At 52.3% G+C, this 15,484-nt stretch overlaps 1 protein-coding gene across 5 annotated transcripts in view; it reads right to left on the bottom strand.

Moving 5' to 3' along the window:
• GTPBP1 (GTP binding protein 1) overlaps positions 1-15,484 on the bottom strand; it is a 38,166-nt gene that overhangs the window by 13,195 nt on the left and 9,487 nt on the right. For 2 of the 5 annotated variants that reach the window (XM_053226813.1, XM_053226810.1), the window contains 9 exons: positions 12,799-12,979; positions 11,816-12,164; positions 8,407-8,530; positions 7,463-7,577; positions 5,576-5,720; positions 5,262-5,444; positions 4,302-4,437; positions 3,556-3,734; positions 2,012-2,212 (listed from right to left, as the gene is read on the bottom strand). In XM_053226813.1, the coding sequence (XP_053082788.1) occupies positions 2,012-2,212; positions 3,556-3,734; positions 4,302-4,437; positions 5,262-5,444; positions 5,576-5,720; positions 7,463-7,577; positions 8,407-8,530; positions 11,816-12,164; positions 12,799-12,947 (1,581 nt within the window). In that variant the 5' untranslated portion in view covers positions 12,948-12,979. Of the gene's footprint in view, positions 1-694; positions 1,110-2,011; positions 2,213-3,555; positions 3,735-4,301; positions 4,438-5,261; positions 5,445-5,575; positions 5,721-7,462; positions 7,578-8,406; positions 8,531-11,815; positions 12,165-12,798; positions 13,006-15,484 lie in introns of those variants that run through there. The other 3 variants (XM_053226811.1, XM_053226812.1, XM_027070717.2) reach the window with 2 other exon arrangements.

Below are 15,484 nucleotides of genomic sequence, written 5' to 3'. Positions count from 1 at the left end.
AGCAGGACCCAGAGCGAGTTGATGCGAGTCCAGGTCAGCCATCAGTGCCCCCAGGCCCAACAAGATGCAGAGTTAAAGTTCAAGGGCCAAAGCCTCAGCTCAGCAGAATCAGCAGAGCAGGAGTTGCCCTGGCCTGGCCAGGCAAACAGGATTGTCTCCAAGGAGAAAAAAAAAACCACCTGCTGTCTTTGGGTCAGTGGCAAGGGTCAGAGTTAGGGGCAGGAAGGGTCCTACAATCCAAGTGCCACTCCCCTCCACACATCTACAGGCTACAACTTAAGAGCTTTTGGCATAACATGGTTTTGGGTTTAAGGGGGTAAAAAAGGAGAGAGAAAAAAGGAGGCCACCACGCTCCATTCTGCTAAAATCCCCCTAGTCCCAGAAAGAAGGCTCCCTGCTCGGGCAGCAGCAGACACTGATGAATCCCCTAAGCCCTGAGTCCGGCTCTGTAGAGGGCTCTGGGCACAGACGAATGAGCACAGGGGAGGAGGGTGAGCACAGAGGAGTGATGAGCTCCTCAGCTTCTGAAAGCCCCTAAAGTTTGTCACAGAAACACACAGACGGATGGACAGATGGGCAGGCAGCCAGCTCCTGGAGGCTGGTGGCCACAGAGGATAAAAGGAGAAAGACTGCCAGGGCCCTGACTGGCTACACTTCTGCACCACACACCCACCCACCCACCCACCCACCCACACCCACACACACACACACACACACACACAAGAGAGAGAGATAATAAAAAGAATAAAAACTAAGGGCCCAGATATACAAAAAATGTGAGTAAGGAAGAAGGCAGGGAAGAAGGTAGATGATGGTCAGTCCTCCGGAAGTCTGGCCACCTTCCTCAGCTTATAAATTACAACCCCCCTGGAAAATGGGGGTGGGGGGAGCATGATGAGGCTCCAGCTGTGGCCTGGGGGAGGACGGGTGGTGGTCAGAGCTGCTCTGGCCCATCTGGTGGCACAGCGGCCAGAGTACAAGGATCCCTTGGGTGGTGGGGGTGGGCCAGGGGAGATTCAGCAGCCGCTGGCAGGAGTCACGCAGGCCCCCTGGGACTTCACTTTGTGACGCTGGCCCCCCCGTCGCCGGCCCCCGCTGCTGGGCTTGGGCTGAAAGGGAGAAAGAAGGAGCTTGAAACGTAGTGGCCCACTGGGAGCAGGGCAGGGCGGCACAGGGGCAAGGCAGCGGGAAGAGGGGCGGGGGGAAAGCCAGCAGGCGGTATGGTCCCAGCCTAGCCCGAGCCGTCAGCTACTGTGTGACTTAGAGCACAGAACTTCTCTGTCAGATGGAGCCGGCATCCACCCTGCCTCCCCAGCGGGCAGGTCACACTTGACGACAGTGAGCCGTTCTGAGAAGCACAAGGAGAGCAGGAACCAACACCTGCCCCCACTGATACGGAGAGAAAGGCTCAATGTGGGACAGAAAACAGAAAGGACAGGTCCAAGCAGAAGTTTCCTTCTCCAAAGCGGGGTCAGATGGAGAAGACACCGGAAGGAGCAATATGAGGGGGCGAACGGGACAGAACTGGGGGACAAACCTAACAGGAGATGCCGAGCGACAACCACACTGGCACGGGGCCCAAGGCCACCTACTCCACCCCTGCCACGCAGGACGACCCTCTAAGGCAGGGCCTTTCCAACCTGCCTCACCACCACGGACATACCCCACTCCCCCCCCGCCCCCCCCCAGACCGCAAGCTCTCTTACTCAGAGAGGGAACCCCTGACAATTTTCTATTCTGATTATTGACACCAAATGCTAAGCAGGACCGACTAAACTGGGCTTTCTACAGTGTTCGAAGAACGCTCGGCCTCAAGAAACAACCAGCACACATTTAGCACTCACGCGCCAAGAGCTGGAGGGGAGGCACCTTCTATGAACTGCAGACACGGCAGCTGAGCACAGGCTGCCCGAAGCTCTCCTGTCACCCCCACCGGCTAGAGGAACAGCCACCCTCCCACTGCCACCCTGAGGTGGTCAGGGGACCAGACTGGCCCGAGGAGTCCACTCACCTGTGCCTGGAGACCGCTGGACAAAGCCGGCTGCACCGTCCCTAGAGAGCAAGCTTCATCTCCAGGCGGGGGTGCCCCTACTGCTGGCCCTCCAGACGGGCCTCCCTCTTCTCGCTTGGCCAGGGGGCCCTTTTTTGTTGACTGCATTTTAATCTGCTGGGGCTTCGAATTCATCGGGGAGTTGTTGGTGGTCTGGAGGAGCTGCAGGAGTCAAGGAGTTGAGGATGGGGCCGGAGCCGCAGGCAGTGACGCCAGCTCCGCTGCCCAGGCCCTGTGCCTCCGCCCCCAGGGACCTCCCCCTCCCTGGCCTGGCTAGCCCTGGGCGAGGTGGGCGGCAGGGAGGCCGTGACAGCGGCAGCCGGATGAAGGGAGGTCTTCATTCCCGCTCAGTGTCTCGGGGCTGCTCCAACCCAGGCTGACGTCTTGCCTGCCTCAGCCCAGCCCAGAGTGGCTCTATCCTAGCCCCTGCCCCAGCTGCTCTTCCCGCAGACCACTGTGAATCTTGTCAACCCCCCACCTAGCCTCGCTCCTAGCTGGAGTCCAGCCTGCCCAGAACCTTGTGAACCCAACTTGAGGCTCTCTTCCTTGCTAAGCTGGCTGAACTCCTCAGGGAATCAACTGAATCTCCTGCTGCCCCTGTGACAAGAGTCTGCGGCAGGCTTTAACTTCAGGCCTCCCAAAGAAATCACCTGAATGCCTCAGCACCTGGAAACATCTGGAGTGTGGCTTTCATGAATCTTAAGAGCTCCCACCCAGGAGAGACTGATTTAAAGCCTTCCCTTGTGGTCTAAGTTCAATCTCAAAGCAGGGAGGAGGCCTGGCTACACCCCCAAGGGCACTATGGCACGTGCTGGCAGCTTCTGCCACTCTCAGCCAGCCCCAGAGGCAAGCAGCCTTCAAAGATATGAGATCTTCCACCCACGGTACAGCCCTTGGAATTGCCTGGATGAGCCTGAGAAAGGCTGTTCTGGAGGCAAGGCCAGCCTGAGGTGGATCCCAAGATCTCACACAGGCTGTTTAGAGCAAGAATCAAACCACTCTATCAACCGCCCCTACCCAAGAACACGGGTGAAGCCTGCAGAGGGCATGAAGTGGGCTCCACGACACAGAAATAGCTCAAGCCCAGGCACCCTAGCTGTCCAACAGTCACTATATCCTGACCCACTGCCGTCAGAGTGCCCCCCCCAGCCAGGCCACTGGAGCCTACGCCTGGCACCTCGGAGGCCGACCATAGCTAGGACCAGACACTTTCCTACCACTGTTTCCTAGGTAGGACAGCCAGGCATCAACCCCACCTCCTCTCCTCCACAGTCACCACCAAAGCCCAGGGAGGCAGAAGGCCCAGAGACACCTCTCGGGAAAGAGAGAACATGGCACCGAGGCCACACCTGAGCACTGTTTTAGCTCTCCCAAGGCAGGAACTAGTGCCTCTGTCCCTGGCAGTTAGCAGGATTCTGCAGGGCTTCTCCCGTTGTGCTCAGTCTGAGAATGGGATGGTCCCCAGGACTCCCTGGGACTGGGCAAAGAGGTCGTCCTGGCCATACCTTGGTGATGGTGCCCACGGCCTTGGTGCGGCCTTCCCGAAACACCAGCCGCTGGTCTATGTGCAGGTACTCAGGGGTCTTGATGAAGCGGAAGTGCACGGTGGCCTTGTCCCCGGTGCGCAGACAGTCCTTGTCCATGCTCAGGATGGTGGCCGTCTGCCGGATGCTCCCGCAGTGAACTGTCAAAAGAGCCAGGAGGTCAGGATAGGACTCAGCTGCTCAGTGGCCCCCAGGCAGGAGAGAGAGCATGGCACACGCTTGAGCTGTGGCCAGCTACAGGCCTCAGGGGACCACGTGCTGCCAAGCGAGCTGGAGGTCCGCTCCTGCTGCACACTGTCAGACCCCACCTGTCCCCGGACCCACAGTCTTGGTCCCCAAATACAGGGCACTCTGTTTGCGTGTGTACCTTCTCTAGACTGTTGGCCTCTTGACAGCAGAGTTTGCCCATCTCTTTGTTCCTGGCACCTTGGCAACACTGCCTGGCACATAACAGGCCGACGTTTGCTAAAGGAGTGAGTGTGAGGCTCTTGAGGGCAAGTCCGGGTCTCCAGAGCCCGACACAGAACCGGCACTCAGCTAACGTGTGCAGGAACTGATTAAACCCTGCGGCTTGTGGGCAGAACAGAGGGGAAGGCATCACTAAACAGGATGGAGACCTGACTCTGGGGTTTGGGGAGCTGTTAACACTTTGTTGAGGGAGTTAGAGCAGAGGGCCTCCTGGGCTGGCAGTGCCCTTAGACACCTACCCATGGCCTGGTAGCGTGGACTGATCGTGGTGGGGTGGTGGAGGACAAGGATCTCGGCCTCAAACTCCCAGGATGCTTGGGGATTCAAGCGTGGGGAAACCATCACCATGCCCTTGCGGATGGACGAGCGCTTGATCTGAAAGAAAGAGGGAATCCCAGACCTCAGGGATAATGATGCCCAGGATTCTATCCCCTGGTCCCAGAGGACCAGGCGTCCCCTCTGGGAACGAAGACCACCCCAGCTCAGCCTTGCCCTCTTACTGCACTGGACCACAGGCCTTCCAGGTGGACAATACAAGGCCGGCTTAAGTGCTATATGGGAAGCTTAAACACTGCTCTGCGGGGCAGCGGGGGCGGGGAGGGGTGGTTGTGTCAGGAAAGGCTTCACACAGGAAGTGGCATTTCAGCTGGGCCTTGATGGATGAATAAGAATTAAGTGGAGGTGAGAGGGCACAGGCAGGCGAGTGTGCACATGTCAGAGACAGGGTGAGCATGATGACTGCTGGAGGGAGTAAGGAAATCCCATTCCACTGGTTAATTTGGTTGGCAGGGAAGGCAGGTGACCCTATAGCTAGCGCTCGTCCCAAGTCCTGAGGGATGGAAGGTTGAGTGGGAGGAGGATCTGGCATGGACCCCAATGGCCCTTTGCGGTGGGACCATCTGCATAGGAGGGAAGTGTCTTTCTGACCTCACCACTGAGTTTGGGGGGCCCTCCTCAGGCACTAGAAGGGGGAACAGAGCTTAGGAGGCAGGTAGGCCTGGGTCCAAGTCCTGGCTATAGCACTTACTAGTTGTGTGATCCTGGGTAAGTCCCTTGGGCTCCCTGAGCCCCCGTTTTCTCACCTGTAAAAGTGAGGTCAGTGATCCCTGCCTTACTGAGCAGCCAGGACAACTGCAGATGGCCCGGAGCCTAGTGTAACGGAACCCAAGGGGGCTGTTCTTCATATTCTAGACACTCACCTTCTTCAGCGCAAAGGAGGCCGTCTGGCCCCCCCGCACCTCCTTGACAGGCATGCGCTTGCGGTGGATTGATTTGACAGCAATGGACAGGAAGTTACCCAGGGGATCTGGGCCCAGCAGCAGTGTGTCATTCAGCTTGATCAGGCCTCTCAGTGTTGTCCCCGACACCACTGTCCCCACACCCTGCAGAGAAGGCCAAGGCCCAGTAAGTCTATGCCCACTCAGACCCTCCCCACCGTATACTTGTCCTGATGCCCCTGTAGGAAGTGCCCACCCAGTCTCCCACGCCGCTCGGTCCACCAGAAGCCACTCACTGGGACAGAGTAAGTGTCGTCAATCTGAAACTCAGCGGGCTCTTCCTCTCGGTAGCTGGTGCGGGGGGAGAGGAGGTTGAGGAACATCTTCAGCAGATCTAGGTTCTCACCTGTGACGTTGGAGATCTGGAATATCGGGCACATCCTAAGTGGAGGGTGGAGAAAGACAAAGGAGCTCAGATGGCCAGCTCCTGGGTGACAGGGTGGGAAAGGTAAGCACGTGCTGCCTGCTAAGGGCCCCCGGCCTCCTAGGGCTCTACGCCTCTGCCCTGGCCTTCCAAGGGCTGGCCAGACCTGCTCTAAGGCCTTCTTCTCTCACTCAGTTTTCTCTCTGAAATCTGTCCCCTCGTCCCTGTCCTTCCACCACTGCTCTATTTGGGGCTCGTATGACTGCCTCTTCTTCCTAAAGCACACACATGCTTGTTTAAAATTCTTACCTGCCTTTCTGCTGCAGAGGAGACAGCCTGAATTCCCTCTTTCCAGCATGTCGGCAGGTTTATTTCCCTCAAATTCCTGTCTGCCAGCCAGACCAGAGAACCTTTGCTTCTCCCGAAAGCCTAATACTTTTTTGCTCCCCGTGTGTATCTTCACTCTGATCCTCCTGCCTGAATTTCTTCCCTTTTACCCAACTAAAAAACCCTCTCATCCTTCAGAGCCCATCTCCAATGCAGATTTTTCCAGGAAACCCTTCCCAGATGGGCACTCTTGACTCCTGCCAGCTCTTGGAAAACTTTTTGTGTCTGTTACATGTGACTACATCTCAGTTTCCATCAGTCATTACAATAGGCTCTCTGTCTCCTATCCAGGGTTAATCAGAGTTTAAGATTGGAAATTATATAGTCTCCATAGCTTCTAGAATAACACCTGCACAGAAGAGGCGCTCAGAATGAAATGAAATGAAATGAAATGAAATGAAATGAAATGAAATGAAATGAAATGAAATGGGGCCAGCTGAAACATACCCCCTCTGCTGGCCGCCTGGTGGTACTGAAGACAGCATCAGGGCACAGCCACAGACCAAAATGCCAGGCTGCTCTGGGTTCTGTACTACAGACCAAGCCAGGAGGCGATGGCTCCTAAGCAGCCCCCAGACTCTGGGAAAAGGAGCAAACTTAACAAAGTTCACTATTATCAAGAGAGTAGCTCTCTGACCAAGGAGGTGACCACCCTGAGGACAAAGACTGTGCCTGAGTTAACTGTGAATCCTCAATGCCCGGATGAAGAACCTGGCACAGAACAAACATCCAATAAATGTCTATGGAATCAAAGGATACACTAATAAGTAAATGCCAAAACTGATCTGCGATGAGACAGCTTTTGGGGGACAACAGTATAAAAAATTAATAATAAGGGGCGCCTGGGTGGCTCAGTCGGTAAGCGTCTGACTTCAGCTCAGGTCGTGATCTCGCGGTTTGTTGAGTTCGAGCCCTGCATCGGGCTCTGTGCTAACAGCTCAGAGCCTGGAGCCTGCTTCGGATTCTGTGTCTCCCTCTCTCTCTGGTCCTCCCCCACTCACACTCTGTCTCTCTCTCAAAAATAAATAAACATTAAAAAAAACATTTTTTTAATTAATAATAAGTTATAAAAATGGCTGCGTTTGTATCACACAGCAGCCAGACACAGGGCTAAGTGCTTTACATACATCATTTCCAACACTTATGAGAACGCCATGGAGAAGGGAATATTATTCCCATTTCACAGGTAAGAAGACACTGAAGCCTCAGCTGAGATTCCAACCTCAGCAAGGCCAGCACCTCAGGATATGGGTTGCCTGACAGAACTTCTGGGCAACACTGCCCGGCTGGGAGAACCTGTACTGAGTTCAGAATCTTCTAGTCCATCCAATCTCTATGCCTGCCCAGAAGTGAGTGCTCACTACCCATTTACCTCTCAGAGCTGAAGTTGGAGGCCGTAACAATCACATCATCCTTGCTCTGTACCAACACAGGGATCTTCCGGCAGCCTGGCGACTTCAGCAGGCGCTGTAACAGCTTCAGGGTTTCTTAAAGGGTGAAATGGAACACAATTAGGGGGACACAGCTTTCTCTTTGGCCAGGCTTCCAGAGCAAGACTGGTCCACTCCTTACTGACATAAGCAGGAGACAGATGGACAGACCAGTGTTAAACGGCAGCCCTGGAGAAGCAAAAGGAGGATCAAAACCTGGGGTGGGTAGGTGCTTGCTAGGGTTAAAAAAAGCATAGATAAGGTCTCTCTGGTAAGGTTACAAGTCTGAAACCGGTCAGATTTCTCCAGAGTCTCTAAAAGACCCACATCCTGTAAGCCACGACAAAGCCAATGTTCTCAGAATGTTCTGCTTCCTCGATAAAAATTCATCTGACAAAGGACCTCTAAGACATTTACACATCCACAGAAGCCCTTATGAGGCATTCCAAAAGGACACGTCTCTACTCATCTACCGTCTGTAGCAGTGAGGAAGAAATGTGAGGCTGTTCTGAAGCCTTTGGTGATAGAAGGCAATCAGACCCTCTGCCCAAATGTCTCCATAGATATCCCCTGTTTAGATGCTAAAAGCCAAGGCCCTGGCCCTGTGGCCAGCTGAAAAGAGGTGCCAGATCAGGGATTTCAAGAATCCTATATTTGGAACCAGAAGGAACAAAGAGCAGGGCATAATTCGAGGGTGTGCTCAGACCAAGAGCTAAACAAAGGAGGAAGCAGAAGATTCTGGGTTGACGGAAATCCAGACCAAGGTCTGAGCACAAGGGAAAAAAGCAAAAGATTCTGGGCTGAAGCCCTGGCAGCACCACCAAGGAGCCACAGTGGGCGAAAGCCCCAAACAGAGAGACTGCTGCTAGCTGCAAGCTTCACTTACCTTGTAGGATGTTGGCAGGACACATGTCAATCTTGGTGACCACCACAAAGACAGGCACATTGAGTGCCAATGCCAGGCCCAGATGTTCCTTGGTCATCCCCACGATGCCAGCATTGCTCCCCACCTGCCCCAACACAGAAGCAACGGTCATGACAAGGGAGACAGAGTAAGGGTGAGCACAGGGGCTCGAAGAAGGCTGGGGTAAGAGAGAGCTCCCATCTCTGAGGCTTCCATCAGAACAGGACACATGGGGCAGAAGTCTTGGGCCGGAAACCAAATAGCTGTAGATGGGAGCTGGGCTAGGCACCAATGGCTTTGACCTCTGATTTAACGATGTAGGCTATCCAAATCAGAGGAGACTTGGAAACGATAAAGACAAACTCAGACAGTCTGGGAAAACAACCATCTAGAGCCATCAAGGATACATTCAGTTTAACATCACTGGCCTCCAGTTTCCTGGTCTATAAAATGGAGCAGTAATGACATCCACTCTAGAGGGCCTGTTAAGGTTCAAGTGTCATAACATACGTCAGAGATCCAATACAACCGGCACGAATGAGGTGTTCAGGCAATGGCAGCTGTTGTTATTGCTACTGGTCCTTCCCGTAACAATAAACGTTTTAAAATATCACCATAAAGGCCGCCCAAATAAACTAGGGCACATGTACAAGTGTGCCATATAAAACATACCAAGCATGCTATCCAGAAGAAAGACTCCTATCTACTGACATGGGTTAATCTCTAAGACATGTTTTTAAGAGGAAAAAAAAGGCAAGGTGTAGGTAGCATGCTACCATTAAAAGGGTGTAGAATGGATCGGGGTTTGAAAAAAGCAGCTTCAAGAAACTTGGGGAACATCTGAGATAATATAAACACTTAGAGCCTAGATATTGGAGGGCATTAGGGAACTCATGTGCATCTTCCCAGCTACAGTAACAGTAGGAGACAGTCCTTACTTTTAGGAGCTGTGTGCTAAAGTATTTGGGGGTCAAGAGTCACAATGCCTATAATCTTTCAAATGGTTCAACCGAAACAACAAAAACACACATATGCATCCATCACAAACACAGATGAACACAGCAAAATGTTAATGGTTGTTGAATCCGAGCAGTGGGTCGATGGTGTTCGCTGTACTATTCCTTCAACTTTCCTGACTGTCTGAAATTGGAGGGAGAGAATACATCCGCAATTTCTGGTATGATTACAAAATATCTCTGGAGACTACATATGAAACTGGAAATACTGGTTGCCCTGGAGAGGAAATGGAACAGAGGAGGAAGGGAGACATTTCAGTAGAAGCATTTTGGTGTCTTTTTGTTTCTGTGCCATAAGAATGCGCTACTTACTGAAACTTACTAAAGTTGAATTCAAGTTGTTATGACGGGGCACCTGGGTGGCTCAGTCTGTTAAATGTCTGACTCTTGATTTTGGCTCATGTCATGATCTCACGGGTTGTGAGATCGAGCCCTGTGTCAGCCTGTGTGCTGAAGGCACAGAGCCTGCTTGGGATTCTCTCTCCCTCTCTCTCTGCCCTTCCCCTGCTCCTGTGCACATGCTTGCTCTTGCTCACTCGCTCGCTCTCTCAAAATAAATATTGTCGTAACATATTTACATAGCATTTAATACATTCCAGAACGGTTTCTTCCCTTTTTCAAATGTTTTAAAGTTTATTTATTTGAGAGAGAGAAGCACAAGTGGGGTAGGGGGAGAGAGAGAGAGAGGGAGAGAGAATTCCAAGCAGGCTCCGAGCTGTTAGCGCTGAGCCCGACCATGGGGCTCGAACTCACTAACCGTGAGATCATGACCTGAGCCGAAATCAAGAGTTGGATGCTTAACCGACTGAGCCACGCAGGTGCCCCTTACATTCCAGAATGGTTTCAAGCGATGCCCTTCATTTGATCGCACTTCACAGGTGAGACGCTATCCCACTGACACAGACGTCCTCTGCCATGTTCCCTTCTGCTCACACCAAGACACCTCCTCTCTCTTCCTTCTAATTCTTCCCGTTTCTTCCAACCACCTTTCCTATCCAACCCAGACTTGTTTGCATTCTTTCCAGCTGGGATAAGAGAATGCTCTATCGCTCTGTTGTCTATATATTTTATAGACTCCTTCCCCCCCTCCCCCCCCCCCCGGAAATTTATTATCATGGAGCCATGATGATTTCATTGTTTTCTACAGAAATTTTTAATATTTGGATTATAGCCTCAAAGTCAGATAATGTATAACATTTCCTCTAGGGTGAAGGTATTTCCTTTAATTGCCCTTGTTCCCTATACTTAGTTAGAAAAATGCCTACTTTACACTGGCTTCTACACCTTTCTTAACACAAACCCAGCAATTCCCCCAAATACGCCCTATGGCTCTTCCTCTGAAACCCCTTCTTGTAGAAGTTTTTCTTAGCCCAAAGTTGGTGGTGGCCCCTGAAATGCTCAAGGATATGGGAGATCCTGATTTAATGAGATCCCAAGAACCTTGGGTAGAGAGCCACCAAGAGTGTTCACACATATGCTCTGCTTCTTTACTCTCCAGTTTGGGGAGAATTTGCCTGAGAACCTGTGTTTGTGGGGCAACTTGATCAATTATGCTCTCAACAGATGCTTGTGTTTACTACACTTATTAATACAGGCAGCTGGAGGAACCAGGAAATGGGGAAGGGCTTTGAGAAGCACTTGCCAAAGGAAAACTTGCTCACTTGTGCTCTCCGTGGAAGCTGTGAAGCTGTGTGCAAGGCAGTGGGCCTCACAGACTCCCACACGCTGTCCAGGGAAGAAAATCAGTGGGACCCAAATGGAAACTTTGCAACATGATCCAACACAGAAGCCTCTGCTCCCTTTCCTTTTCAGTTGATCTATATGTTGATGAGCTGCCAAAAAATCTACTCACTGGACTGTAAGCTCTACGGGAGCCCGGGGTGGCCCTGTATCCTTCAGGCCCCAGGAACGGTGCCAGGCACACAGGAGCCTCTCCTCCCAGGCTTTGACAGAGGTGACCTCCCAGGCCCCTCTTGACTGCCGTCTGTCCTCTCTTCCATTTCTTCCCAGGTTCGTCTCGTCTCTGGGGGTGCCACCTAGTATCACCTCCGCAAAGGAGCCTAACCCCGCCACGGGAAAACATTTCTGAAGGTGGTAAGTGAGCCCCAGGAGAAACCCTCCTCTATGCCTCTCTGAAAAATAAAACAGGTCTGCAACCGGCACCAGGGGCAGAGATCGAGGTACGTACACCACCAAGGTACAAGACCACAGCACTCAGGGGACCAGGCAACCCTGTAAAATGTGTCATCCTTACCCAGTGTCAAAGCCCCGAATCAACAGGCCTCTGTCGCAGAACAATCTCTAGCACTCGCGCATCACCACCTCCCAAACAACCCAGCTGGAGCCTCCCCTCCTCAGGAGTGCTTCCCACTTACCATGAGCATGCAGAAGTCCGGCAAATGACCTGTCATGCCAAAGACAGTGGTCTTCAGGTACTTCTCATGGCCAGCCAAGTCGATGAAGGTAATGACCTTAGTGGATTTCTCACAAATCTTTGTCCATTCCAGGCTGCCACCATGGCTGTCTGGCTTATTTACCACATTGCCTTCACTGTCAAAGCCCAGGATGTCGTTGCCCACGCTGCTGGTGCGACCAGATTCAATCTCATGTTTGTGGCGGAAGAGTTTCTGGCGGGCAAAGCCTCGGCCGTTGTCCAGCTCCCCGTGTGTCAGGACCCCCAAAAGCGTGCTTTTGCCGGCATCCACGTTGCCTACCACTGCTACCCTGCACGTACACGAACCCATACATCCTTGTGAGAGTTAGTGGGTAAGCAAAGTGAACCCGAGTACCTGGATCTCTAAGGACACAATGCCCCTGAGCCTCTGCAGCCCACTGCTCCTCCCACTCGTGGCTGAGCACATTGGGAATGTCCCTGGAAGCACAGCCTCCAGAGTAGAAAGAATTATTTCGGAGGAACTAGACTCCCGTCACGATGGCCTTCTCTCTTGACGTCCACTAGCTTCCTCAAAGCTGCCAGACAGGAGCCCCAAGCCGGCAGAGGCACAAAGTGCTCCCCTCCAATATCCTGGTTTTCAGCCTCACAGGTTGATTAGATGAGACAACGTAGCCTCAGATAAGAAAAGGGTGCCTGGGTGGCTCAGTCGGTTAAGAAAAGGCAGCCCACACAATGGCCACAAATGGATGGCTGGCCTCCACTCTTACCAAATGGAAATATTTAGGGAGGGGGAAGTACAGAAGCAGAAAACGGAGCTATCATATCTCTGGACACTCTTTCCTGGCCTCAGAAAGGGAAGGAGTGTCAAGTGCCAGAGGTTCAATCACTGCTCTCCGTGAAGCCCTAGACCGCAGGGTCACGCAGGGGTTCAGAACCCCTGAACTGTTCCGAAGGCCTCCTCACCTGACCTCCAGGAAGTCATTGTCTCCTACTCGTTTCCGGACCAGGTAATCACGCACACGGCCCCCCGCTTCTTGGCGTTCCCGCAGGAGGATGACATCAGCCTCTATCTGTTCCGCCATGCTCTTCACTGTGGCGTAGGAGGCCTCCATGTCAGCTTCACTCAGTCCATACTCAGTCCCATCTGGTGACAAGAGCCCAGACATCAGCCTGCCAACAAGTCAGCCGTTCAGCCACCCCCACCAAACCGCACCCTCCTCCCCCACACCGACCCCAGGCACTGGAGAACAACACTGCTCTCTCTGACACTTTTCAAAAACTTGGGCACACACAGAGTTAATAAATAATAGTGCCACGGCTTCCCCTTGAAGCAGGGTATTCGTTAATTCATTCAACAGTAATCACTAAGACTCTCCAAGGTTTTATGCCAAGTCTCATGCTGGGTACTGGGAGTACAGGTGCCCTCGGCGAGCTCACAGCCCAGCGGGAGAGACAGAAAATTAATTAATTGCAATACAACTTGAGTGCTTTACTATAGAGTTATACAAAGGGAATGTAAAGTGTAAGCAACTAGCACAGCCTAGGGAAGCTGAGGACAGCTCTGCAGGATGCCGAGTCCAAGCTGGGTCTCCAAGTATGAAAAATGGGCCTACGGAGAAAGGAGTAAAAACATCCTAGGCAGAGGAGCAAAGCACGGAGCATGGCAGATCACGGCACATTCAAGGACCAATAAGCAGCTTGGTGTGTTGGCGAGCAGGATGTCAAGTGGTGAGAGACCCTATAAGGGGTGAGAGCCGTTAAGAGCAGACAGACACCAGACAGCAGCAAAACACATTATGTACCAGGCAGTGGGAAGCTTTGGGAGTTTAGGCAGGGGTATAACACGATCAGATTCACTGTCGGCTAGAAAGAGGTCTTGAGCAGCAACAAAGAGTGTGCACTGGCAAGGGAGAGACCAGAGAGGGGGAGCCCGGTTAGGAACTAATTCTAATAACCCAAGCAAGAAATGATGAGGACAGGAGGCAAAGGAAAATTGGGAGAGAATTTAAGAATGATTTTAGGGATAGATTTTTAACTGAGGTGGCTCAGGTGAAACATCCAGCAAGTAGCCGGAAAAAAGGAGTCTGAGCTCAGAATGAGGAAGGGAGTCCAACGGAAAGACATGGACCAATCAACCAAATCACCTGAGTGTCTACTGTAAGGTAATCCCTGCGAGGTGCTTTCAACTTGGGATCGTTCAATTCCTCCCACAAGAGCTCGTCGGCTTTTCCTCCAGCCTCTGGGTCTCAGAGAGTGAGTGCCTCTGCCCCTTCCCCAGGCTAATCCCCCAGCATGTGCCCAACCCCTTCTCTTCTACTGCCTCTCAAAGACTTTACACTGCCTTTTCCCACCCCCTCTTCCCTTCTACCACCAAGCATCTCAAGGGAGTGATCACACCTGCTGACTGTATTTCTGAGGACTCTAGAAGAAATTAATTTTCAAGTCATTAATGGCCTTCAACCACTCATCTAATGCCCTTTACTTGACCCCCTACAACACTGGACCCTGCTGGCTACCCTACCTTTGCTTCCCGAAGCACTTCCCTCCCATGCTGCCTGCCTATTGCCTGAACTCTTCTGATTTACCTCTCTACCCTCTGTCTGGCTCCTTCCTCTCTCAGTGGTCCTCTTCTCTAGCCTCTGAACATTTATTTCCCTTGGCCATCTCATCCTATGGCTCCAACCGTCACTTTGTAAACGACAAAAACACTCATTTCTAGCACTGTCCTCTTCGAAGAGCTCCAGACTGGATTTCCAGTTGCATGGGTGAGAACTCTTAGAAGCCCGGCATCTAAACTCAACCACTCCACACCCCTTTTTAAACCACAGCACAAAAACGAACACTGCTAGTAAAGCACTTTAGTCCTCCGTGCAATCCTATGGGGTAAGCATTAGTGTTCCCATTTAGCAATGGGATAAACAGAACCCGGAGAGGTCTCAGAGCTGGTAGACAGCCAAGGGGCCGTGGGCGTTTGGGTTTTCTGATTCCAAACGTAGAGCCTTTTCCTCTGGCCAGGGTTCCTCTTCGTGCCCGGCCAGTTCCTCCCTTGCCTTCCCTACTTCTGATGGCAACACTACCTTTCCAGTCACCCAGGCTCAACACTCATCCCTCCAGTCCTGATTCTAGCTTTACGCCTCGCCCTTCTGTCCTTGTCCCTGCTCTCCTGTTGCCAATCCAGTGCCACCAGCCCAATTCAGGCCCTGTTCCACCTCAAACACTACAAGACCCCTAGCTGGTCGTAGCACATCCCGGCTTTATTCCCTGCAACCCATCCTGCATACACACAAGCTTAAGCTCCTAATCCAGGCACAGTTCTGGCGTTGTTACTTCCAAGTCAAACCCTCAGGCTCCCCCAGTCCAGTAGCAACCGGTTCCAATTTCTTCAAGGTCTCCCCCATTTATCCCACACCCCCTCCTGTTTTGTCCCAACACAAGTGGCTCAGTTACCATCCCTCCTTGTTCCCTACACTTGTTCAGATCTATTCCTTTGCTTATGTATTTCCCATCCTAGAAAGCACGCATCAGCACACCACACACTACCCCCCTTGTGGAATAGGGTTCTGGATGCATGTCTTCCCCTACTATATACAAGGATCTTGAGGACAGGGTATCTCAAACATTCCCTGGATGCCCCATGAGGGTGCTTTTC

This window comes from Acinonyx jubatus, chromosome B4 (assembly GCF_027475565.1).
Source record: "Acinonyx jubatus isolate Ajub_Pintada_27869175 chromosome B4, VMU_Ajub_asm_v1.0, whole genome shotgun sequence".
NCBI classification, from domain to species: Eukaryota; Metazoa; Chordata; class Mammalia; order Carnivora; family Felidae; genus Acinonyx; species Acinonyx jubatus.
This window is presented reverse-complemented; position numbering and strand designations above follow the sequence as displayed.